Genomic DNA, 25,068 nt, shown 5'->3' with positions numbered 1-25,068 from the left:
TGTCCCGTCTCGGTGCTGTCTGCCCAACACCCCCGTCCTGCTTCTCCTCTCGTTCCTGCACGAGAAGAGATGTAGGGTGTCAGGAAATGGGCTGACTCATCTGACATCAGATTGAGTCCTTTTTATTTGCCCTTTTGGTTGGCCTCAGCCTCTGATATGGGGAACGACCACGTTATGTTTGTGAAGGTTTTCATTTCACAGAAGACACTTGGACTGCAGGGGACTCTGGTGATTTAAAGGTCCGGTGTGAGTGGCTGCCTGATAGCTCTTTGTTTTCCACAATCCTTTGACTAGAAAAAGAAATCAGAGCGTGTTTTAAACATGCTGCCCCGCGAGGGACAGGGATTCCTTCACTTTGGGCTGTGTCTCTGGTGGTATGTATTCACACTTTGCTTCAGAGGTAAGTTTTTTTTCTGCTTGTTCTCCTATTCCCTTTTTAGCTACCTGTATTTCCTAGTTTTATTTTCCTCCTTTTCTAGTTGTGCTTGACTGAGCAGAGATGAGATATGCTGTGGATAAATATGTCGAGTGTCTGCACAGGAATTATTCCTCTTATAACTGCGAATTAATCTATTCATTTTTAGTTAGTTGGCTTAACATGTAAAATGAGATTTCGGGGGGATGGGGTGGGGAGGACAAGGAAACACTGTAAACCATGTTTTATTTTATGTTCCCAATGAAAAATAGGCAAAAATAACAATGGCACAGGTTTCTATCCATCTCTGCTATGGATGTATTCAACTTCTTTACCTGTATTTAATATTTTTTCAAAACTGTGGTTTATTGGCTGATACTATTCCTCAGTCTATGAACCCTTCCATTTTGTAGGTAATCATCTTCCTTTTGGGAAATGTGTCCTAAGAGTAAGATCATTCGTTTTCAAAGTTAAGGCTTAGAAACGGACAGAGGCTGCTGTGTCCATGTCCACAGAGCCACATTTCCACGTGCTGTTGGCTTTGCAGGGACTTGCTTGTCAAGACTCAAGGAGGGTTTATCTGAAATGTCTCAAAGGAAAAGAAAAACCTCAAAGGAGGAAAATGGGTTACAGGAGGATTTTTTAATTACCTGTTTTATGTAGAAATATTTCTATCTTTATTAATTATGACAGCAGACAATGATGTTTCACACCTAAAATTGCTCCTTCCTGCTGAAATCTCGGTGTTTCCAAATGCATCTGTCAAACAACACTTTTTATTTAGTAATATAACAGCTATCCTTTCCTTTGTTTTTGCCTAATGAGTTGTTCAGCCCCTTACATTTTTTTTTCCTTCAGGGTATAAATCCTTTTGGGAAATTTATAGAATAGTATTTTAGGTATCAAATTTGAATTCTATAAAGAAAAATATAGAGGGGGCCTTAATAAGATGAATTATGTCAAATGAAGGCAAGTAACCTACATTGAGTGCATTCTTGGGAAAATACAGAGACATGCATTACATTATTGTCTAAAATTTAATGACTGAAAGTGCTGTTGTTTAAGAACTTTGGGGATTCTATAAAAAATATTTTAAGTAAATTTTCCTTAAAAACTTTGCACTCTCACACATCTCCAAGAATTGAAATTCAAAGTTGATTTTAAAAAGGAGGAGGGCTTAAGACCTTAATGAAATGACTAGTTATTTAAGTTTGATTGAAGAAGGTTCCCCAGCTACACACCCTGCTGGGTGTAGAAACAGAGACCAGTCAGATCAGTGTTTTGACAAGAAAGGGCAGGACTTTTCTTTAATTACCGGATCAGTAAGACGGTGAGTTCTGTTCAGTGACATAACTGAACATCTCAAGCCTGTGTCTATCTATCCCTTTACACTGTGCTGCCATAGACTTTAGAAGTGCTCTTACCAACATCATTTTGTTGGCTAGCGCACTAGTCCTGAGATGCCGGTATTACTCTTTTCATCTCCGTGGTGAAGGCGAGCAGCATGGCCAGCAGGTGCAGGTGCAGTGGTGCTGGGGGACGCTGGTGTCCCGCACCCGCCTTCCGGGGATGGAAGCCCCCGGAACCTCCCCGCCAGCCAGCATCCTTTCTGCTTCTCTAACCCCTCTCTCTGTCTGGTGCCGCAGGATGTGCAGGCTGTGCGTCCGAGGAGAGGCTTTTTCACAAACTGTTTGATCGTTATAACCAGTTCATCAGGCCCGTGGAAAACGTTTCCGACCCAGTCACTGTGCATTTTGAAGTGGCCATCACGCAGCTGGCCGACGTGGTAAGTGCAGTGGGGGCACCATGAGGCCTCGGAGGCCCCAACTCTGAAGGGTCCAAGCAATTCCCACTCACTGCACTGGGTAAATAAAGGGATTTTTGAACACAAACAGACAAAATCTACAGAGCGCAGCCCTTCAAAGCCGGCCCGTTGGGAGGGATCCACTCTCCCCAGGGTTGCCGTCACTATTCTCCTTAAGGTGATGTTTTTCTGGAAATGCTCTCAGCACCAGTTTATGAAACAAAGAAGCAAAAGGGCATTTGAAGGGGGTATACAAAGGGAGCTAACTCCATTGTGCACCTATTATGCACCAGTGTCCACACTTAGTGGCTGTCATCTGCATTTTACAGCTGGGGAGAGGAAATCTCAGGTAAGAAACTTTCCCAGCATCATACAGTTACAGAGGGCGGCCCTGGGGTTCAATCAGCACTGTTCAACCCCAAAGCTCATGCTCTTTTGACTCCGTATAAGAAAAATTGCTTTAAGTCTCCTTTGTTATAGAAGAAAGAGAAAGTTCACCTTGTTTCACATAGGGTTCCATCCAGCCCTGAAAAATTGACGGGAATTTGGAGGTCTTAGTTTAATTTATTGCTATCCTGTTTAAGGGCCAAGGAGGACTAGAGTTCTTCCTTTTGAATAATCTTCACAACCTAGTTGCTGGGAGAGGAGGTGTGGGACCTGATACCCTAACAGAGGACAGGGTTCGGGGCTCCAAGGCATGGCAGGGCGCAGGCTGGCCTGAGGCACTGGACTCGGACCAAATTCCAGGAATAGGCAGGCTCAGGACGTAAGGGGTAAGGGACATCCCGAGCATCTCTGAGACAATGGTGCACAGACCGAAGGAGCAGCCCAGGCCCTGGATGGCAGCAGGGTGGGGGGGCCTCCTTCCTCTCAGCTTTGCCTGGAGAAACAGTGGTGGCTCCAGGTGCACCTGGGGGAAGACCTCAGTCATGGATATGGAGTCTGGGCTCACCATGTTTCTCCGGTCCGTGCTTCCCAGTGGACTGGGCTGACCCTGACCTGATCCTCTAGCTTCTGGCCCAAGCTGGAAGTGTGTATATGCTGATAAATACTGGTTTAAAAAAAAGTAAGCCAGATGTTTTATCTCACTTAGATGGGCCCACTAATTCCTTTAATAAACATTTATTTAGTACCTATTCTAATCCCGCCTCCCCTCTCACCTCAAATAGCTTAGCACTGGTTACTGGTCTCCTACCAGGCTGGAAGCCACACTTGGTATGAATTGGGCTGTTATGAATGGAGAACTGGACTGAGTTTCCCCGAAAGTTTGTGATACAGCATCACTTCAAATCCATGATCTATACACCCTTTCAGGACATTGTTCTGAAGATGGTGGGTGGAGGATTGCTGAATACAGATTTTGGTATTTGCATTTGGCTGCTATCAGAGGTTGAAAAACACACACATGCTCTCTCAGATTATATAAAACAAGTTTATTTTTTTCTTATGTAATAGAAATCTAAAGGTTAACAGCCCAGGTTAATATCAGGTGGCTTTGTGGTAGTGGTTGCATCACAGTGTTTGGTTGCCCAGGTTGTGCACTGCACAACTCCTGAGGATGTTGATCACATGAGCTATGATGCTAAAAGCATAAAATGTGACAGGGACCAAGGTTCCTTCTATCTTTCTGTGTCACCATCCTTAGCATGTGATTTCTTCCCTCAGTGTTGCCTTGTGGTCCAGGATAACTGCTGATTTTCACTCATCATATTCACATTCTTGGCCAGAAGCAGGAGGAAGAGAGAAAGGGGCACATACCAGACATCTGTGACTTCCTTAAGGAGTTTTATTAGAAGTCCTACGGACAGCTCTGCTTCCTAGCTCATTGACCACCCCTGGCTGCAAGAGAGTCTTGAGAAATGTAGTTTTTTAACTGAAATTTTATTTATTGAAATAATCATAGATTCACTTGCAGTAAGAAATAATAGAAGCCTTGTATACCTTCTTTGATCAATGGCAACAACTACTGTATCTTTCATTTCTAAAATTTTGTCATTTCAAAAAAGCTATACATAAATGGAATCACACAGTATGTAACCTTGTGGACTGGCTTTTCCACTCAGCACAATTCTTTAGAGATTCATACAAGTTGTTGCTTGTATCAGTAGCTCATTTCTTCTGTTTTTTCTTCCAGTTTTATTGAGATATATTTGACATACAACACTGTATAAGTAAGGTGTGCAGAATAGTGATTTGACTTACATACATCATGCAGTGGTTGCCGCAATAAGTTTGGTGAGTCATTTCTTCTTATTGTGAGTAGTATTCCATGGTATTGATGGAGCACACTTTGATTGACCTTTCACTGGTTGAAGAACATTTGGGCTGATTCCACTTTTGGTCTTTTACAAATAAAGCTGCTATGAACATGTGTGTACAGGTTTTTGGGTGAACATTAATCGTTATTTCTCTGGGATAAATGCCCAGGGGTGCAATTCCTGGGTCATGTGGTAGTTGTGTGTTAGTTTTAAAAGAAACTGCCAAAATGCTTTCCAGAATGGCTGTACCGTTTTACATTCCTACCGGCAATATGTGAGTGATCCAGTTTATCTACAGCTTTGCCAGTATTTGGTATTGTCACTGTTTTTTATTTGAGTTATATTAGGTATGAAACGATATCTCATCGTGGTTTTAATTTGCATTTCCCTAATGATTAATGATATAAAACCTCTTTTCATGCGCTTATTTGCAATCTGCATATCCTCTAAGGTGAAATGTTTGCTCATGTCCTTAAGCCCATTTTCCAGTTGGATTGTTTGTTTTTACTATTTAGTGTTGAGAGTTCTGGCTATATTCTAGATGCAAGTGCTTTGCCAGTTTTGTGGTTTGCAAATATTTTATCCCAGTTTGTAGCTTATCTTTTCTTCCTCTTCACATGGGCTTTCACATGAAGTTTTTAATTTTGATGCGGTCCAGTTTATCAATTTTCCTTTTATATGTCATGCTTTTGGCATCAAGCCTAGTAATTCTTTGCCTTATCCCAGATCTTATAGGTTTTCTTCTATGTTTTTCTAAAAGTTTTATTTATGTCTTATGTTTAAGACTATGATCCATTTTGAGTTAATTTTTATATAAGATATGAGACCTAGATTTGTGTTTTTTAGACCTGTGGGTGTCCAATTGCTCCAGCACTATTTGTTGAAGAGGCAATCCTTTTCCCACTGAATTGGTTTTGCACCTTTGTGAAAAATCAGTTGAACATATTTGTGTGGGTCTATTTCTAGGTCCTCTATTCTGTTTCATTCATCAGTGTGACTATCCCTCCACCAACACTGCACTATCTTGATGACTGTAGCTGTAGAGTAAGACTTAATATTGGCTAGAGTGATTCCTGCCACTTTGTTCTTCTTTGTCAAGATTGTCTTAGCTATTCTGAGGCCTATGCCTAGAATAAGCTGCCTATGTCCACAAAAAGCCTTGCCCTGATTTTGATAGGAACTGCATTAAACCTGCAGATCAGTTTGGGGAGAAGTGACATCTTTACTCTGTTGAGTCTTCCAGTCCATGAATGCGGGATGTTTCTCCATTTATTTAGCTCTTCGTCCTTCAGGATTTTGTAATTTTCAGTACACAAATCCCATACATGTATTGTTATGTGTATATGTAAGTATTTTGTTTTATCTGGGGGTGACTGAAAATAGTATTATGCTTTTTTTTTTAAACCCCACATTTGTTTATTTATTTATTTTTGGCTGTGTTGGGTCTTTGTCTCTGTGCGAGGGCTTTCACTAGTTGTGGCAAGCGGGGGCCACTCTTCATCACGGTGCACGGGCCTCTCACTATCGTGGCCTCTCTTGTTGCGGAGCACAGGCTCCAGACATGCAGGCTCAGTAGTTGTGGCTCACGGGCCTAGTTGCTCCGCGGCATGTGGGATCTTCTCAGACCAGGGCTCGAACCCATGTCCCCTGCATTAGCAGGCAGATTCTCAACCACTGCACCACCAGGGAAGCCCTATTATGCTTTTAATTTTGGTTTCTCCATGCTCATTGTTAGTATATAGAATTTTAAGACTTTTGTATATTGATCTTGTATCCTAAGATCTTGCTGAACTCACTTAGTTTCAGCATTTTAATAGATTCCATGGGATTTTCTTTGTAGGCAACCTTATAATCTGCAAATAGAGATAGTTTTATTTCTTCCTTTCCAGTCTATGCCTTTCCCCCCTTTTTCTTGCTTCATTTCAGTGGCTAGAACTTCCAGTACTATGCTGAATAAGAGTGGTGACAACAGACATCCTTGTCCTGTTCCCAATCTTAAGGAAAAAGCATTCAGTCTTTCACCCTTTGGTATAAAGTTAGGTGTAGCTGTTTTGTAGATGCTCTTATCAAGTTGAGGAAATTTCCCTTTATTCCTAGTTTCACAGAGTTCTTAATCATGAATTGATGTTGAGTTTTGTCAAAAGCTTTTTCTCCATCAACTGATATGATCACATGGTTTTTCTTCTTTAGTTTGTTGATATGGTAAATTACATTGATTAATTTTTGAGTGTTGAACCAGCCTTGCATCCCACTTAGTCATGGTGTATAACTTTTATACATTGTTGGATTCAGTTTGCTAATATTTTGTTAATGATTTTTGCATCTAAGTTCATGAGAGATATTGATCTGTCATTTTCTTTTTTCGTAATGTCTTTGTTTGGGTTTGTGTCAGGATAATATTAGCTTCACATAAAGAATTTGGAGTTGTTTCCACCTCTTCTATTTTCTGGGAGAGATTGTGGAAAGTTGGTATTGATTTTTCTTTACATATTTGGTAGACTTCTTCAGGGAAACCTACTGGGCCTGGAGATTTCTTTTCCAGGAGCTTTTTAATTATAGACTCTATTCTTAAATGGCTATAGGGTATTCAGACTGTCTATTTATATCACTTTTCAGATTGTTTTCCCTTATTGTTTATTACAAAATATTAAGTATATTTCCCTGTAGTGTAGGTCCTTGTTAGTTAGTTTGTGGTTTTTGAGGAATGGGCCCATTTCTTTTAAATTGCCATATTTATGATAAAATTAAAGTTGCTCATGGTATTATCTAACTTTTTAATGGCTATAGGATCTGTAATGATAGCTCCTGTTTCATTCCTGATATTGGTGATTTGTGTCTTCTCTCGTTTTATTTTTGTCAGTCTTGCTAAAGGTTTATCAATTTTGTTGTTTTTCCCCCAAAGAATCAGCTTTTTGTTTCATTGATATTCTTTATTGTTTTCCTTTTCAACTTTATTGATTTCTGTTTTATCTTTATTTTTCCTTCCTTGTACTTGCTTTGGGTTTATTTTGTGCTTGTTTTTCTAATTTCTTGAGGTAGAAACTTGTATTATTGACTTGAGACTTTTTCTCATTTCTAATGTAAGCATTTAGCTATAAATTTTCTTCTCAGCACTTTTTTTTAGCTATGTCCCTCATTTTTTGATATATTGTATTTTTGTTCCCATTCAGCTCTATGTGTTTTAAAGAATTTCCTCTGAGACCTTCTCTTTGACCCATGGATTATTTAGAAGTTCAGTTTCCATGGGTTTAGAGATTTTCCTGTTGTCTTTTGGTTATTGATTTCTAGTTTGATTCCATTATGGTCAGAAACACACTATGATTCCAATTCTTTTAAATTTGTTGAGGTTTGTTTTATGGCCTATGATAAGGATACGCTCTGTGTTGGTTAATATTATATGCATGATTAAAAAATGTGTATTCTGGTGTTTTTGAGTGGAGTATCTATATATGTCAATTAAATTCTGCTGGTTGATTATGTTGTTCAGATTTTCCCTATTTTTGATTCTATTGATCGCTGAGTTCTATTGGTCGCTGAGAGAGGGATATTGAAGTCTCTAACTGTAATTGGGGATTTGTCTGTTTCTTCTTTCAGCTCTATTAGTTTTTGTTCCATATAATTTGAGACTCTGCTGTTCGGTGCATATATGGTCAGGATCATTGTGTCTTCCTGGTGGATTGATCCTTCTTTCATTATGTAATGTCCCTCTTTGTCTTTAGTAATTTTTTTCCTCTGCATCTACTTTGTTCAGTATTAATATAGCAATTCTTATTGGTGTATTAGAGTCTACTTGTCCTCATGTGGGGCACCAGAAGTCCCTGTGGGCCATATTCATTGTTGTCACTGAGCCATGGTGAGGTCTGGGAGTGACTGTGATGCAGTACAGCCCAGATGCACAATTACCAACTCCCTTCTAGAAGACTATAGGCCGTCTGCTGCTGTTTGGGCCTCAGGCTTGGCCTTAGAGCACCAGAGAGCTCTACATGGAAGGGTGTTTGCTGCTGCATAGAATGAACTTGGCCACAAAGTTTAACGAGTGGCTGATCTTCAGAGTAAGTGTATTTCCACTGTCCCACTCATGGGGCCAGGACAAAGCCCTTGCCCAGTGTTTTTGATGGCCTGGTATATCTGACATGACAAACCTGAAGGCTTTCAAAATGTAGCCCACCTGGCCTTTCTGATCTCAGTCTCTGAGTCTGTGGCTGCTGCTCCAGAATCTAGTCCATTTGAAATTGTAACTCCAATCCTTTAATTGAACCAGGTGTCAACTAATTTATTTTCCCAAGAAGGAGACGCAGGGTGATGGTCCCAGGAATGTGGGGTTGTACTGTGGGTCTCTGGCCTCCTTCAGCTGGGCTGTCTGATAGCAGTTCCCATGACCGTAGGTGCGGTCTGGCATTGGATGGAGAATGCAACTTTCCAGACCCGGTCCTGACCCATAAACTTGGCTGACACCTCTGAGGGTGTCCATCCACCATGAAGCAGGTCCACACCACATGGAGCTTCACCAGGCTGTGGAAGTATAGATAGGGAGACAGGAATACTGTCGGGATGATATTGCCAACTGATTTTAATTCTCAGAATACAGCGTTCTAGTTCACAGTGTGCACTAGTTCTCTAAACAGTGTATTAGTGGACAGAGAGGAAGCAGTCGTTGGAAGTTGCTTATGACTGTTACCTCCGAGACATTTCTGGACTGCTAGAGCTAGTCCATTCCTGACTGACAGCCAGTGGTTTTATTGACATGGCCCCTGCTTGAATCTGCTGGTCACAAGGTATGAGCAGAAGACACTGTCCTTAGACTTGGGTAATTGTAAAGTCATGGATAAGTAATAGTCCATTTCTTTGCTTGCCCTGACCAACAGAAAACCATGAATGTAACTCCTTTTGTTGACCTTTTAAAACCCTGGGGCTTATCATGACTTGACACAAACCCCTTTGAAGGAGGAAACTGGTGAGGTCTCCAGGTAGCGTTTTCTGGGGGGCATGGAGAACTGCAGAGCAGCAAACCAGAGTGGGCTGGTGTCCAGCCCTGGCCACAGCTTCCTCAGCCAGTGTGAGGTGTTTACTCTCAAAGGTGCTCATGTGTCTGGGGAAACAAAGTTGGTAAGTTTTGGGAACCCACTGACGGCCACTGGGTGACCATCAACAGCCTCCAGGTGTTGCGCTGTGAGACTGCTGAAGGTTCTGGATGTGTCTTCAGTAGCTGCTCCACTGAGAGGTGGTAGCTGATTAGGAACACATTATATTTGGCATGTCATCCTGGAACGCTTTTATTCAAGAGACCCAGGACCCTTTGCAGGTCATTTAGGTACCTGCTTAAACCACCTCCTCAGACAAGCCTTCCTGGATCATCCTGTCTAAAAGAGACGTGTGTGCATGTGTGTGCAGACACACACACCACTCAATCCCTCTTTATTTTTTTTCATGGGACTTATCACTATCTTACATTATACCATGTATATATTATTGATTTTCTGTCTCCCCAGCTAATAGCTTAGGCACATGTAGGTAGGGATATTTTCCATCCTGATTACTTCTGTAGCGGCAGCATTTATAGAGCGCACAGTAGGTACTCAATAAATACTTGTTAATGAATGATTGAAGCAATCGGCAGTGGTTTGGTTGAGAGCAGTGCTCTGGGGAGTGGCAGGTTCCAGCTGGAGAACTCCATGGTGAGCTGAGGCTGACCCCTTGAGGGGCAGTGGGGCTCAGGACTCAGAACCTAGAGGGTGCTGGGGCACAGCTGAGGAAGAAGATGGCAAAAACAATGATACCCATCACCATCTTCAGGACTTCCCCTCCCTCCCTCCCTCCCACTCCCTCTTCTCTCCCTTCTTTCCTTTTATGGGACCAGAAATCTTTATGGGCTACAGTGGTCAGAAAGGCTTCACAGAAGTGGGACTTCAATCAGATTTGAAAGACACTCATAAAGCCACATTTCAAAGTCAACAGGGTTGGGACCAGTGTGGAAATATTGTATTTTTGGCTTTTTATAAATTGCCTTTTCAGGCTTCTTTTTTTCCCTCCATTAGAATGAATAACTCAGATTGGCTATTTTTAGTTGTAATTTTTGCCCTAAGATTCACTTCTATTAGCAAGTACATTTGAGGCTAAAAAATATTGTTTCTTCTTCCCAGGATGAAGTAAACCAGATCATGGAAACCAATCTGTGGCTACGTCACGTACGTGTCTACGTCACACGTTCTTCTCTCTTTTTTTTTTTTTTTTTTTGCGGTATACGGGCCTCACACTGCTGTGGCCTCTCCCGTTGCGGAGCACAGGCTCCGGACACGCAGGCTCAGCGGCCATGGCTCACGGGCCTAGCTGCTCCGCGGCACGTGGGATCTTCCCGGACCGGGGCACGAACCCGTGTCCACTGCATCGGCAGGCGGACCCTCAACCACTGTGCCACCAGGGAAGCCCCCACACGTTCTTCTCTTGGAATTGTGTCACACTTGTGTGTCAGTTTAACAACATCCAATGGATAAAATCCACTAGCATTCCCTCTTTGCATCTCCAGCTTATGATAGAGCATAAAATATTAACTAGCTCCAAAGCCCAAAGTTCAATCTGGTAACGGCTGGCTGGGTACAAGCTTCATGCTGCAGAACTTAGTGACAGAGTTCTCTCTGACTCTGCTTTGGTGGTTTCAGCTCTCAAGTCTTCTATTTTTGTCTGAATCTCGAGCTCCAGAGCCAGATTCTTGCCTACTCTTTGATCCTGCTCTGGGTTAGATTCCCACCGTCTGGTTTTATCAGTCATACCATCTTGTTCTTCCTTCCTGTCTCAATCTTTTATGCAGATTGTGTAACAAACCCATCATCATACACTTGAATTATCTTTTTAATACTAGAAATGGATTGCTACTAGAGATTGAACATAGTCCATGGAATATGGAAGCTGAGACTATAAACTTGGCTAGCTAATTAATAATCAATAGATAATTATTTAATATCTATATTTGCCCCAAATCAACTCAGCTACCTTGTTCCCCATGGATTTAATCTTCCAACTTTTGGTAGGGAACCAACTCTTTAAATAAGAAATTTTTCAAAAAGTTGTGGAACCAACATAGAATTAACGTTGGAAGAAAGTCAAGAATTTTTAAAAACTGACTTCTATTCCCTTTAGATCTGGAATGATTATAAATTACACTGGGACCCAGTGGAATATGATGGCATTGAGACTCTTCGTGTTCCTGCGGAGAAGATCTGGAAGCCTGACATTGTTCTCTACAACAAGTATGGGCATCTGACAGCCAGTCTCTTTCCAAAGTTGCCTTTGGTACAGGCTGACCCAAAGCACAGGGGGTGTCACTAATGGTGTCTGATTTACTTTGCAGTGCTGTCGGCAACTTCCAAGTCAAAGGCAAGACAAAAGCTCTTCTTAAATATGATGGCATGATAACCTGGACTCCACAAGCTATTTTTAAGAGTTCCTGTCCTATGGATATCACTTTTTTCCCTTTCGATCATCAAAATTGTTCCCTGAAATTTGGTTCCTGGACCTATGACAAAGCTGAAATTGATCTTCTAATCATTGGCTCTAAAGTGGACATGGATGATTTTTGGGAAAACAGTGAATGGGAAATTGTCGATGCTTCTGGCTACAAGCATGACATAAAATACAACTGTTGTGAAGAGATATACACAGACATAACCTATTCTTTTTACATTAGAAGATTGCCGATGTTTTACACCATTAATCTGATCATCCCCTGTCTCTTTGTTTCATTTCTAACTGTGTTGGTTTTCTACCTTCCTTCTGACTGTGGTGAAAAAGTAACGCTTTGCATTTCAGTTCTGCTTTCCCTGACAGTGTTTTTGCTGGTGATCACAGAAACCATCCCATCTACGTCTCTCGTGATCCCCTTGGTGGGCGAGTACCTGCTTTTCACCATGGTCTTCGTCACCTTGTCCATCGTGGTGACGGTGTTTGTGTTGAACACCCACTATCGTACCCCGACCACACACACCATGCCCATGTGGGTGAAGGCAGTCTTCCTCCGGCTGTTACCCCAGATCCTGATGAGGAGGAGGCCTCTGGACAAGAGGAAGGGGACAAGATATGACAAAACCCCCAAAGGCTTCTCTGGTAGACCAGCCAAAGTCAAGTTTGATCATCGCAGAGAGCCCAAACTTCTTAAAGAATGCTGCCACTGTCGTAAGTCCAGTGAGATCGCCACCAGCAAGAGACGATTAAGTCACCAGCCTTTACAATGGATGACTGAAAATTTGGAGCCCTCACCTGAAGTTGAAGATGTAATTGACAGTGTTCAATTCATAGCAGAAAACGTGAAGAACCAAAATGAAACAAAGGAGGTAAATGTATGGCTCTTCTAGCCTGTTCACCCGCAGCAGGCCTGGGGGCCCTGCATAGACATGTCAGATCTTCAATGTGAGTTCTGTTTGCAAGACGGTCAGGGAGTGGTGCCCTAAGATCCAGCCCTGTGATGATGCAGTTATGGGTGAACTGCCCTGGGGAGGGGGTGGGGTAAGGTGTAGCCTCAGAGCAAATCTCTGCCTGCAGAAATGTCAACTCAAGTAAAATCTGGTTAAAATAAACACTCAGGGCAACCTTGGTTTATTAGACTGAGAGCCCCTGCGTAAGGAAGGGTGGGAGAGGAAAAAGCCGGCTGAGGGGCAGGAGGAAAGCCTGCAGGGCTGGTCAGTCTGGGAGCCTGGGAGGAAGGTGGCGTGAGCCTCCGGCAGCTCCAATCCCACTTACTCCACTGGACGGGGATCCAGGTGCTGACTGAATGAACCTCAGGGATATTTTTAGCATCAACACAGTCTGCTTCTGCGGCCCAGAGTCTAACTATAGCAGCTCGGACCTCCCCATCCTCCAGAGAGAGAGAGCTCAAGAACTTTATGCCCATTTTCCATACCATCAGGATGACTAGCTGGGGGCCTCTGAAAACTCCTGCCGCCAGGGGTCTGGGTCTCACCTGATGGCAGTACCCATCATCCTTATCTACTCATGAAAGGACATTGCAGGCCCGAAGTCCACCCATGGGTGCTGAGGCGGACACGGGTTGCATGTCACACAGGTCGGGGAGGGGGTGCATCAGGGCCAGGTGAGCCTAGGACTCCCCTCTGTGGTGACACCTTCGTCCAACTAGGGGACAGTGGCTGCTGACTTGATCACCACCAGGTAGGGCTCTTGGAGTTCGGGAACAGGAAGGACATGAGAGATGTAACGAACTCTCCCTGACCAGCGTGATCCCGAGTTCTAGAGGGCCACTTATTCCTGAGGGGGGGCCCATCACATCGCACGTCCTACACCCCCCGCCTCAAACCCATTTCCCAGACCTGCCAAGGAGTCAGACTGTCCCGTGGTGTCCATGACAAGAGTGGATGAGAAATGTCACCTGCCCTATCAGTAAATGAAGGATGTTGCACCCATCAAGCCATCAACCAGTGCAGTCACCCCCAGCTGTGCACCCTGAGGGGATTCAGGGTGGAGGAAAGACGGATGCTGGCCCTAGATCGCTAAGTTGCACATCAAAGGAACGATTTCCATGAACCCAGACCCTTGCATCTTCCCATACACAGAAAAGCACTAAATTCCTTAACTTGAGATGTCTGGTTTTCTTTAATTAACAGTAATCTTTTTTTAAACGTTTTTTAAATTGAAGTATAGTTGATTTACAATGTTGTACTAATTTCTGCTGCCTAGCAAAGTGACTCAGTTATACACACATATACACTTTTTTGGTATTCTTTTCCATTATGGTTTACCTCAGGAGATTGGATGGGGGGGAACCACGATATGTAGGAGGTTTTGCAACAAAAACCAGGTGGTCAGAACATCAAAGGATTACTGTTGCAGTCAAATGCAACAAAATGTTCTACAACAGTAATCTTTTGATGTTCCGGCTACCTGGTCTTTGTTGCAAAACCTCCTCTATGCCCTGACTTTTTTTTCCCCTTACCTCTTCATGGCAGTCCCTCAGAGCGATCTGAGAGGCTGCCTCCCGGGCTTGAATTCCTCAGAAAATCCACTGAATAAAACATAATTCTCAACTGTTAGGTTATGCATTTTTTTTTCAGTCAACGCAAAAGTGGAGCTCTCCGAGCAGCTCTTTCTGGGGTGCTGCCTGCAGTCAGGAGAGGTCCTGTGTGCCCACATAAGCCTGCTCACTCTGCAGCCCGCTGTCCCAGGACTGATGGAGCGCATGCACCCACCCTCTGCAGACAAACGGAAGTTCTCCGTGTGCTACAGAGGAGACACGGGTTAACCAGAATCACAGGGATATTTGCTTTACAATTGCCAGGAAATCTTCTGTGAAAAGGAAGCAGCTTATTTATGAGACAAAGCTTATCTCCCATGGTTTTGATTTGTTTTTTACAGCTGCTTGATTTTTGTCTTTCAGGTAGAGGACGACTGGAAATACGTGGCCATGGTGGTGGACAGGGTGTTCTTGTGGGTGTTTATAATCGTCTGCATGTTTGGAACTGCAGGGCTGTTTCTCCAGCCACTCTTGGGGAACACAGGACATTCGTAAGATGGACTTTCCCTTTATCTTCAGAAACGTACAAGACACTGTGTTTGTTCCATGTTTCCCCCGCCACAAGGAAAGGGATAGAAAGCTTCACACCAAGTCCCCATCTAGATGGAAAAAGAGGACTTTATTGCCAACCTGGAGCCTGGATGCCCTCCCTGGGGGCACAGAGCAGTACTTTATGGTCCCAGTGTCTGGGACCTGACACTGGAGCCCAGAGCTGGTAGCACCTACAGGCTTCTCTTGTCTGTACACGTTTGGCTTCCAGGGACGTGACCAACCCACAGAACAGCAAACCGTGGAATCAAAGTCAAGCTACGCTAAGAGGTTCTTTTGCTTCTCCAGTTTATGAGCTTCTCAGTATAATGACGCCTGCCAGACATGAAACTCTGGACCTTGGACTTGCTGACCTCTGCAGCGCCTGTGAACCTGTGTATGCTTGCTTTCTCCTGCACATCTCTATGATGTAGAGCACACACTGCAGCATTATTTGATACATTATTTGGTAAAAAAGTAACAGCAGGTAGTCAGTCTAACCAACAGGCTGTATTGACTCCCCTTTTAAAAAATCCTATTGAAGTATAGTTGATTTACAATGCTGTGTTAATTTCTGCTGTACAGCCAAGTGACTCAGTTATACATATACATGCATTCTTCTTCATATTCTTTCCATTTTGGTTTATCACAGGATACTGAATATAGTTCCCTGTGCCACACAGTAGGACCTTGTCGTTTATCCATCCTATATATACTAGTTTGCATCTGCTAACCCCAAACTCACAGTCTTTCCCTCCCCCACCCCCCATATTTAATTATCATTCATCTGGCAAGAGACTTGAGTGGTGACATTGCCACAGTCCCAGAAATAGGTTCTATCCATGCACCTGGAGCTTTGTAGGAAAAGTCATAAACACAGAGATCTCCAGGACCAGGTATCATGTGGGGAATGTAACCAGAGCAATGAAAATAAAGCATGACGAGGTCTGGCCAGACAGACCTGAAGCAACCTTTGCCGTGGGTCCAAAAGGTGTCTCTTCTCATCAGCAGTTTCCATTTGCTCTTTGAAACTGAGACTGAAAATAAAAGTGTTTCTTCTGTAGGAAATGGCGATCTTGTACCTTTTAGAGCAATTCCTTTTCTGAGAGGGAGAAACTTGGCTATCCTGTTTTATTCAACCCTCGTTTATTATCTTCTTATTTTTTGTATACACTTATTGTAACAGTTTTAAAGATGCATTTTAAAGTAGAAAAAAAAATCTACCCTAACACAGGAACTAATTTCACTTTGCCTTTTCCGTTCTAGTCCTTGTCTAAATGCACACAGAATTTGACACCTCAGTTTTACCTTTCGGTTTTGTATTTTGCTATTTTCTCAATATCATGTCAGCAGCATTTCTCCGAGATGTTACGCAGTCTTGAAGTATAATTTTTGTGGTAGCATAACCTCCATTGTGTTGATACCCTACAACTTCTATTACTGATACGGACCAAGGTTCTTGACCTTCCCTTAATCAATAGAAATTGATAAGAGGCCAGACAAGAAACTCAGGCAAGGCTTTATTGGGGCTCCTGGGGCGGCAGGAGCAAAAGGAAGGAAAACAAGTAGCAGCTTCCCTTGCTCACTCACGGAGGGGGCGAGCTAGCTCCTTACATGGAGTGAGGGTAGGGGTGTGTCCAGGGGTTGGGCAGGAGGGGGCGCTTAGGCGGTCTGCCCACCCCTTAGGTGGGGTTGTGTGCAGGGGGCATGCGCAGGATCCTGCTCTTGCTCCCGACACCCTGCTTTTGCTTCCAATTCACCGGAAGTGGCGGTTGGGTTTTTTTTCGGTCTTTTTGTATCTTGTTGTCCATAATTTGCCCCAACTGCATATATACGCAGTTATTTTTACTCCCTTATAGTTTCTTTGTATTTTTTTGCTCAAGGAGACGTTTGTCCAGGTGCAAGCCCTGCAGCAAAGGGTCCCAGGTCCCAGATCCCAACCTGTCTCATGACCATGTGCTAATTCTTCCTTGTCTACCTCATCCTGGAGCTTAAGGCCAGCGGTAGTGCCCCAGGCACAAGTTACTCTGTTTTAAAGTATTTTTACTCTCTTCATGTCATGTGATTGCAGCACCTCTATTTTATCTGTCTTTACAGAGGGTTGCTTGTTTCTTGATACTTTTTTTCTATTAAGCCAAATCAGTATTTCAAGTCATTGTTTAAAAGTTTTCAGGGTGGTAAATACACATAACAAAATGTACCATCGTAACCCTTTTTAAGTGTATGGTTCAGTGGTATTAAGTATATTCACATCGTAGTACAATCATCAGCACCATCCGTCCCCGGAACACTTTTCATCTTGCAAAACTGAAACTCTGAACCCATTAAGCAATAACTTTTTAATTTTTTTGAGGAACTGTCACACTGCTTCCCACCGCAGCTGCACCATTTTACTTCTCCCTAACAGTGAGCTGGGGCTTCATCTTCTCCACACCCTCATCAACACATATTAGTTTTTTTGTTTGTGTGTTTGTTTGTTTTGCGGTACGCAGGCCTCTCACTGTTGTGGCCTCTCCCGCTGCGGAGCACAGGCTCCGGACACACAGGCTCGGCGGCCATGGCTCACGGGCCCAGCCGCTCCGTGGCATGTGAGATCTTCCCGGACTGGGGCACAAACCCGTGTCCCCTGCATCGGCAGACGGACTCTCAACCACTGCGCCACCAGGGAAGTCCCGTGTTAGTTTTTTGATGGTAGCCATCCTAATGGGTGTAAGATAATATCTTGTGGTTTTGATTTGCTTTTCCCTAACGATGAGTGATGGTGAGCATCTTTTCATGTATTTATTGGCCACTTGTATATCTTCTTTGGAGAAATGTGTATTCAAGTCCTTTGCCCTTTTTAAGATTGGGTTATTTGTTTTCTTGTTGTTGAGTTGTAGGTGTTCTATATATACTGGATATTAACCCCTTATCAGATATAAAAATAAGAATTTTAAGAACTGCAGAACAGGAAGATGAGAGGAAAGTGCTCCCAGCCAGGATTCTGACTTCTTAGCATATTCTTTTGTGCATGAACGGACATCAGCCTTCCCAGCCCAGCTTTCCAGAAGTTGCTTGGTGATCCTCAGGGGCAGTGACAAACTAACAACATATCTTTTAAAGAAATAAGCCTTTGAATAAAAGGGGCATCACAGCATGGAGATGTCTTTGTGTATCAGGTCTGTAGAATCAATGAATTTGAGAGATGGAACGGAACTCATAGATTATGTAGCGCAACTCTTTTTTTAATCTCAAGAGGTAGAGTGGCTTGCCTGTGATCACGTAGCTAACAAATTCAACTCTGAAACCCACGTCTCCTGACTCTTAAACCATTTCCGTGCCCCTGGATAATTTAGTCTCTCTCATGAGATGGGAATCGAAAAACACAGAAAACCAAGTGATTTGGCTCATCTCCTCCCTTCCCATCCCCATGTCCTCCCAAAGGCCAGGGAAAGCACCTTTCACTGTCAGTAATCAGAAGGAAAAAGGCTTCTAAATGTAAACCAGGTTAGAGAGCTGAAGCAGCAAATGCTCTCTTAGTTTAGGAAGGTCAGGACTCTTAGTGTCAACGTTTATTTTAGCCGGGGTGGGGGATACAAATAACTTTTGTGGGCTATATGTGAGTCTTCAGAACGAGATCAGTCATTGCTGAGTTGAACTGCAGACATTCTTGGGAATATAAGTCCCAGGTCAGAGTGGCCAAGAGACTGGCCAAAGAGGGGCCCGTCATGCAGGGTCTGCTCACTGCAGAGAGGCTGATTTGCCCCCCACTGGGCCCCGGCCCTTGCCATCATGCTGAATGTGGGCTTGCGTGCTTGATCTTCTGATTTTTCAAGATACACTGAAAATCCAGCTTTTTATACAGAATCTCCCAGTTTGAAAACGTGGCAACTAAATTAAGAAGCGAAAATAAAGTCTCGGTGTCAGCTAAACAAAAAAACCTGCCTGCAGGGCTATGAGTTGGCAGCTTTTGGCTAAACAAACCAGGGCTTGATCCCTTCTGTCCGGCAAGGTCAGGCAGGATGGGCAGAGTCAGGGGCAGGGAAGTGCTGGGGTGGGGGCGGGGGGAGGAGGTGGACCCCGGGACCACGGAGCTCCATCTGAGGGTCTAGAGAGGTCTACACGGGCTGTCCCATTGGCCCCAAACTCCCCCGAAGCCTAGGGTGTGCCTCTTGGGTGTAGTGAGAGCGCAGCGAGATAAGAACAGGGGCATCTCCCCTCGCCCATCCCCACTTTTTTTTTTTTTTTTTTTTTTTTTGCGGTACGCGGGCCTCTCACTGTTGTGGCCTCTCCCGATACGGAGACGCGCAGGCTCAGCGGCCATGGCTCACGGCCCCAGCCGCTCCGCGGCATGTGGGATCCTCCCGGACCGGGGCACGAACCCGTGTCCCCTGCATCGGCAGGCGGACTCTCAACCACTGCGCCACCAGGGAAGCCCCATCCCCACTTTTGACTTGGGAACTGTCATCTGAACTCTTTAGCAGCAGCATCAGTTTTCAGCCAGAGCTGCTATTGTACACCTTACACACACACGCACACACACACACACACACACACAATTTCCAGCTGGTGTCTGGAAACGTCTAAAAGGGTATTTTGGGTTGTCACAATGACTGGGGTGCTCTTGTCACTTACGGTCTGGGGCTAGGGGTGTAAGCCTCCTGCAGTGTGAGGGGCAGGTCAGTGTAGAATTGTCCCAAACAAGATACCCATGACTCCCAGAGGAAAGCCTGACCCTCTCAAGGGTGGTCAGTTTGGAGCACAGGCCTGTGAAGACCCACACTCTGTGGGCTTGTTGAGGGCAGCCACACACCACACCCAGCACACACCACACCCAGCACACACCACACTCACCACACACTCCACACCCTCTACACACACCATACACCACACACATTACACACACACACCACACACCAAGCCCACCACCCACGCCACCCGTATCACACCCACCACACACCTCACACGTCGCACCCTCACTGGGTCCTTGGTGCAGAAGCACCCATCCTCCCGAAGAAACAGTAAGGCTCCTTCCCCACTGTGTTTTCCCCTGAGAATAGAGTTTTGCAGGTGGAGAGGACCTCCATCTGTCAACGTGGATGTTGATAGTGCTTTCCACCCAGGGCTGTTTGGAGGATTGCCTGAGTCAATCTTCACAATGTGTACTCTTCCTTCTGACCTCCCTGTGGATACTGCACTGTTCTGGCCTGGCGGAGACCACCCCTGAGTGTCCAGGGGCACGTCTACTCCTGCAGCAGGCCAGGCTGCTCTGCCTTACCACCACTCTTCTGCCTGCCCGGAGGGGTGTGATAGTGCACACCAGTGGATATACTGCTGCTCTCGGCTAGTTTGCCTAAAACTGAGATTGTCTATGAACCAAAGAAATAACGTTACTTTTATTTTCACTACTAGTTTATTGACACACTGAACAGAAAGTCTTAATACAAAGAACGAGTATATGTCAGGTTAAACATAAATGGTAGTCACCGTGGCTATTAAGTAAACAAATTCACATTAATACATAATAGTAGGTGTTTCCAAGAAAGAATTAGGACACAACCAAAAAAATCCATCCCAGCATAAAGATATTACTCTTTGGAAACTACAGTGTTCTAGTGTGGCTAGTTAGAGACCATTTTTAAAAGGACCAAGGTCACAGGTAAGAGTCTCTGTAACTTTGCTGTGTGTTATGGCCACAGGCTACACTTCTAAAATTACCAGTGGATTAAGGTGGACAGATCACCTTAATCCAGGGATCAGTCTTAACACTAATGACGAGATAGCCCGATAGCATGTCCCCTCGTATGGTAAATAGAAACTACACACCACCATCTACGACGTATTCTGCCAACAATATTGAACTAGATTATAGTTGTAACTTCCAATTTACAGGAAATACAGGACACAGGGGGACAAGCTAAATGACACCAGAAGCAAGTAATGAGATAACCTAAAAATGAGACATTCTTGGGGAAAACTGATCTCCTCCTTTCAACAAGTTAGTGACAAGAAAGAAATTAAAATAGATGTAAGAGGCATAGCACTATGGATTGAATCCTACTTTAGACAAGCTATCTCTTAATTTAGGCTATTCTTGAGATAGTTGGGGAAACTTGAAAATGGAGTTATTGATTCTTCTAAGTGTGATCATAGTATTTTAGAATTCTTTTAATGTAAGAAAATGGTTCTTTAAGGGACATACTTAAAATTACATGTGAACACACAGAGTTGGAAATATTGGATGGAACTGAGCAAGAATACAAATTTGTCCTCATTTTAGACAAATAACCCAATCCAAACTTTGTGATACTGGTTTAATTAACAAACAAATATGATTTAAGCTTTGACCACGTACTCAACTCTCTTAGATGCTGTTGGGGATGTAATGGTGGATATGCTACAGTATAGCTGAGAAAATAAAATTCACAGAACAAAGCAATAGAGAACAATTATGTTCTAAACTACATATATATCAGAGAATGAAAACACCACAGGCTCTCAGAGACAGGGGATCCGTGGGGGCTGCGTGTTCCGTGAGGACTTCATGAGGAGGGGCGTGTGAGCAGGGAGCTGAAGGGTGAGAACAATTGAGGGCAGCTCTCACCTGTGTGTGCCCACATGTGTGTGTTCCACACCTGTGTGTGTGCCCGCATGTGCGTCCTGCGCGCTCACCTGTGGGATGCAAAGTTGTATGGGTCCTCCAACATCCACTGGTTGGAGTTAGCTGGAATATTTTGCCCGCAGATTTGTCTTGCTAAACATTTGAATGTAAAATTGCTTTGCTTTAAAGTTAGGTTTTGTAGTTACTCCTTGGGGTTATCCTGCTATATAAATGTTTATCCTTTCCCACACTTGAGACCGTTATCCCCTCCCAGTCTAGCTGGGACGAGGCTTAAGCTTTGTGCACACATAGAAATGCTTGACCTTTGCTGTATTTGTGTCTGGTCAGAAAGAGGCTTGACGTGGAAAGTGTTTCACGTGGCATTTTTCATAATTTAAAATTGAATTCAACTCGAAATGCATCTTTCCAAGATTAGTACTGCCATTTACCCAGCAAACTAATGAGCTAAACAAAGTTAAGTAATGAGTTAAGTCAACAGTGTTCTCAATAAAAAGAACAGTGATTTGCCCTTTGAGTCCATAATCCCGTCAGGGATTTAAGACAGGGAATCCTTGATTTTCATCACAGTGTAGTCCAGCAAATCCTGTCCTAAAGCAGCAATAAAGCAGATTATGTTTTCCCAAAGGAACAAAGTTACAATTACAAGTTGTGTGGTTTAAAATTGTGAAAGTTTCAGTATTTAATCTCTAAAGTATAGAATTTGGGGGCAGGAGGGGTCTTCAAAGGCATAACCTCTGGAGTCATAACCTCTTGCTGTTGACCAGGAAACTAAAGCCCAGAGATGACAAGTGACTCACTGAAGACCCCACAGTTCACACAGCTAGGTAATGGCTGGTTTAGAACCCAAGAGTCCTAGTGCCCTGGTTTCTGCTTTGCCATGTTGCCTCCCTTTAAAAATTCAGCAAAATATGCAGAAAAGTAATGACTATGTGGACCATACGAGGAGCCCCATTGTTCCATAATGTAAGCACATAGCACATAAAAATACAATTCTATAGAACAAAATTTGGTATCTATTGAAAACAAATACATTGACCCCATTAAATATTATTTAAACACCTAAAATATATGAATATGATTTCTTTTCTTTTCTTTTTTCTTTTTTTGAATTTAGAATTTCTTTTGAGCGTGATTCAAATGGGATAAATCTAAAAAACAGTCCAGGCTATTTGAAAAAATTCTATCATTTCTGTTCACTACGGTTCTGTGCCTTGTTCTAAGAATAGAGCAGATCTGGGTACTTTGTATAAGGAAGCCGCACAAGACAGGAGGGTAATTAAAGGAAGCATTTCCAGGAGGAGGGGTCAAGGGCACAGGGAAGGAGAGACAGGTATGAAGGAGAAGAGCTGGTTGGTGCGAACAGGATGGCGATCTGCCTGGAAGCAGGTAGGGCAGTTTGGAGACTTCAACAAAGGTCCAGGAGACGGAAACAGCCAGGTGTGAAGAGCCCCACGAGAGTGGATGTGGTCCTCCTGTCATGTCTGACAACACATGTGGATCATTACCTTCAAGACACGCCTCACTTTTTTTTGGCCAATAAATTCACAATTCTATTCCCAGCAGAATCATCTTTCTAGTCCCCACCCATGTCCAGCACCTACCAGGCTGCAAAGTCAAGATCATTCAGTCCTTAAAATAGACCTCACTCTTCTCATGGTGTGATCCCACTCTGGGTGATTTTTCAGTGTCCGTTTGCCATCGACAATTGAACATGTCTATAGGGGTTGGGATTTAGAAAAAAGGTTTCGTGTAAGTGACTGGCTGATGTGTTTCCTTCTTCTTCTTCCTACTGATATTTCAGAAGAAATGTGAAACGAAAACGAATCCATAGGAGTACTGGAAAGTTGGCTGAGGTATCTTCATAGACTGGATCGGTGGGGATGGCTGAAATATGTAGGACAGATGAGAACAGATTTATGGAAAAATCTAACAGAGCAGTGGAATTTGTGGTCCCATGCAGGAGAGTTGGGACCACCAAAGAAATTATTTTTTTCTAGCAAACCCCACCGTAACCCTAAGATTCTATATGGGGAGATGAGTGAAGGGTGGAGGAGCAGCTGCTGTGGTTCTCCACCCTCACAGTGGCTTCTGCAGTCTGTCCCCACTGATGTGGTCATTCTGACACGTGGAGAACTAGAGTGGGCACCAGATAGGAGAATTAGGGCAGTGCCCGAGATCACTTACAGCTACCGTGAAGGAAGGGGTGTCCCAAATGTAGAAGATGAACTACATGCACACCCTAGAGAAATGCTTGCTTGGACACAAGACAGTAAAGGAAAGTGACTGAAGCTAGGTTTCCTGTAATTAGAAATGGTTTTCACTGTCAGGAGAGTAAACAATATCAAAACTCACCAAACATTTGAATAAAATGACCACAAAAAGCATCAAAAATCAGCAGAAGAATTAACTGCTACAGAAAAATTGTTATTGCAGACAGTAGAAGAAGGCTTTTTTTTTTTTGGTTGCATTGGGTCTTCATTGCTGCATGTGGGCTTTCTCCAGTTGCAGTGATGGGGGCTATTCTTTGTTGTGGTGCATGGGCTTCTCACTGCGGTGGCTTCTCTTGTTGCAGAGCATGGGCTTTAGGTGTGCAGGCTTCCGTAGTTGCAGCACTCGGGCTCAGTAGTTGTGGCTCGTGGGCTCAGTAGTTGTGGCGCACGGGCTTAGTTGCTCTGCGGCATGTGGGATCTTCCCGGACCAGGGCTCGAACCTGTGTCAGCTGCATTGGCAGGCGGACTCTTAACCACTGCGCCTCCAGGGAAGTCCTTAGAAGAAGACTTTAAAGTAACTATTCCCCTAATATATATTCCAGAGGGTATGACATCCAAAAAGAAGAATTCGAGTTGTTGGAAATCAAATACGTGATTTATCCACAGACAAACCAATCCCCCACCTGGGTAGGTGGGCTGAATAGAAGACTAAACAATAACTGAAAAGCAAATTACTCAGCTGTAACATCAAACTGACAATGGAAAGAGTTGAAGAAATAAAAAGTATGAGAGACAAGTTAATAAGTTAATAAATCTGGAAGACAGCTAGGGATACTAAAACCCTTCTGTTAGAAATTTCAAAAAGAAAGGGGAGGGGCTTCCCTGGTGGCGCAGTGGTTGAGAGTCCGCCTGCCGATGCAGGGGACACAGGTTCATGCCCCGGTCCGGGAGGATCCCACATGCCACGGAGCGGCTGGGCCCGTGAGCCATGGCCGCTAAGCCTGCGCGTCCGGAGCCTGTGCTCCGCAACGGAAGAGGCCACAACAGTGAGAGGCCCGTGTACCGCAAAAAAAAAAAAAAAAAAAAAAAAGTCACTATCAGAGCATGTTCAGAATTTCAGTTTTCTAGGAAAAGACCTGCTTCCCACACCTCCTCCTGGAACTCTTCGTGGGCCATTGCCGCAGTCCTAGTGTGTCTTGGCTCGTGACCTCAGGGCTGGACACACGATTCCTCCCTG

At 43.9% G+C, this 25,068-nt stretch overlaps 1 protein-coding gene across 2 annotated transcripts; it reads left to right on the top strand.

Moving 5' to 3' along the window:
* The first annotated feature begins 321 nt into the window (after positions 1 to 321).
* Positions 322 to 14,987, top strand: CHRNA6 (cholinergic receptor nicotinic alpha 6 subunit). 2 transcript variants are annotated; one of them, XM_060085977.1, is made up of 6 exons: positions 322 to 400; positions 2,062 to 2,201; positions 10,618 to 10,662; positions 11,612 to 11,721; positions 11,823 to 12,801; positions 14,856 to 14,987. In XM_060085977.1, the coding sequence occupies exons 1-6, from the start codon at positions 322 to 324 to the stop codon at positions 14,985 to 14,987; spliced, it is 1,485 nt and encodes a 494-aa protein (XP_059941960.1). The 2 variants fall into 2 exon arrangements, with proteins under 2 accessions (XP_059941960.1, XP_059941961.1); XM_060085978.1 differs by lacking the exon at positions 10,618 to 10,662.
* Positions 14,988 to 25,068: the final 10,081 nt, after the last annotated feature.

The sequence above is a fragment of the Mesoplodon densirostris genome, chromosome 20 (genome assembly GCF_025265405.1).
Source record: "Mesoplodon densirostris isolate mMesDen1 chromosome 20, mMesDen1 primary haplotype, whole genome shotgun sequence".
Taxonomy (NCBI): domain Eukaryota; kingdom Metazoa; phylum Chordata; class Mammalia; order Artiodactyla; family Ziphiidae; genus Mesoplodon; species Mesoplodon densirostris.
The sequence above is the reverse complement of the archived record's forward strand: the minus strand, read 5'-3'. Positions and strand labels throughout refer to the sequence as shown.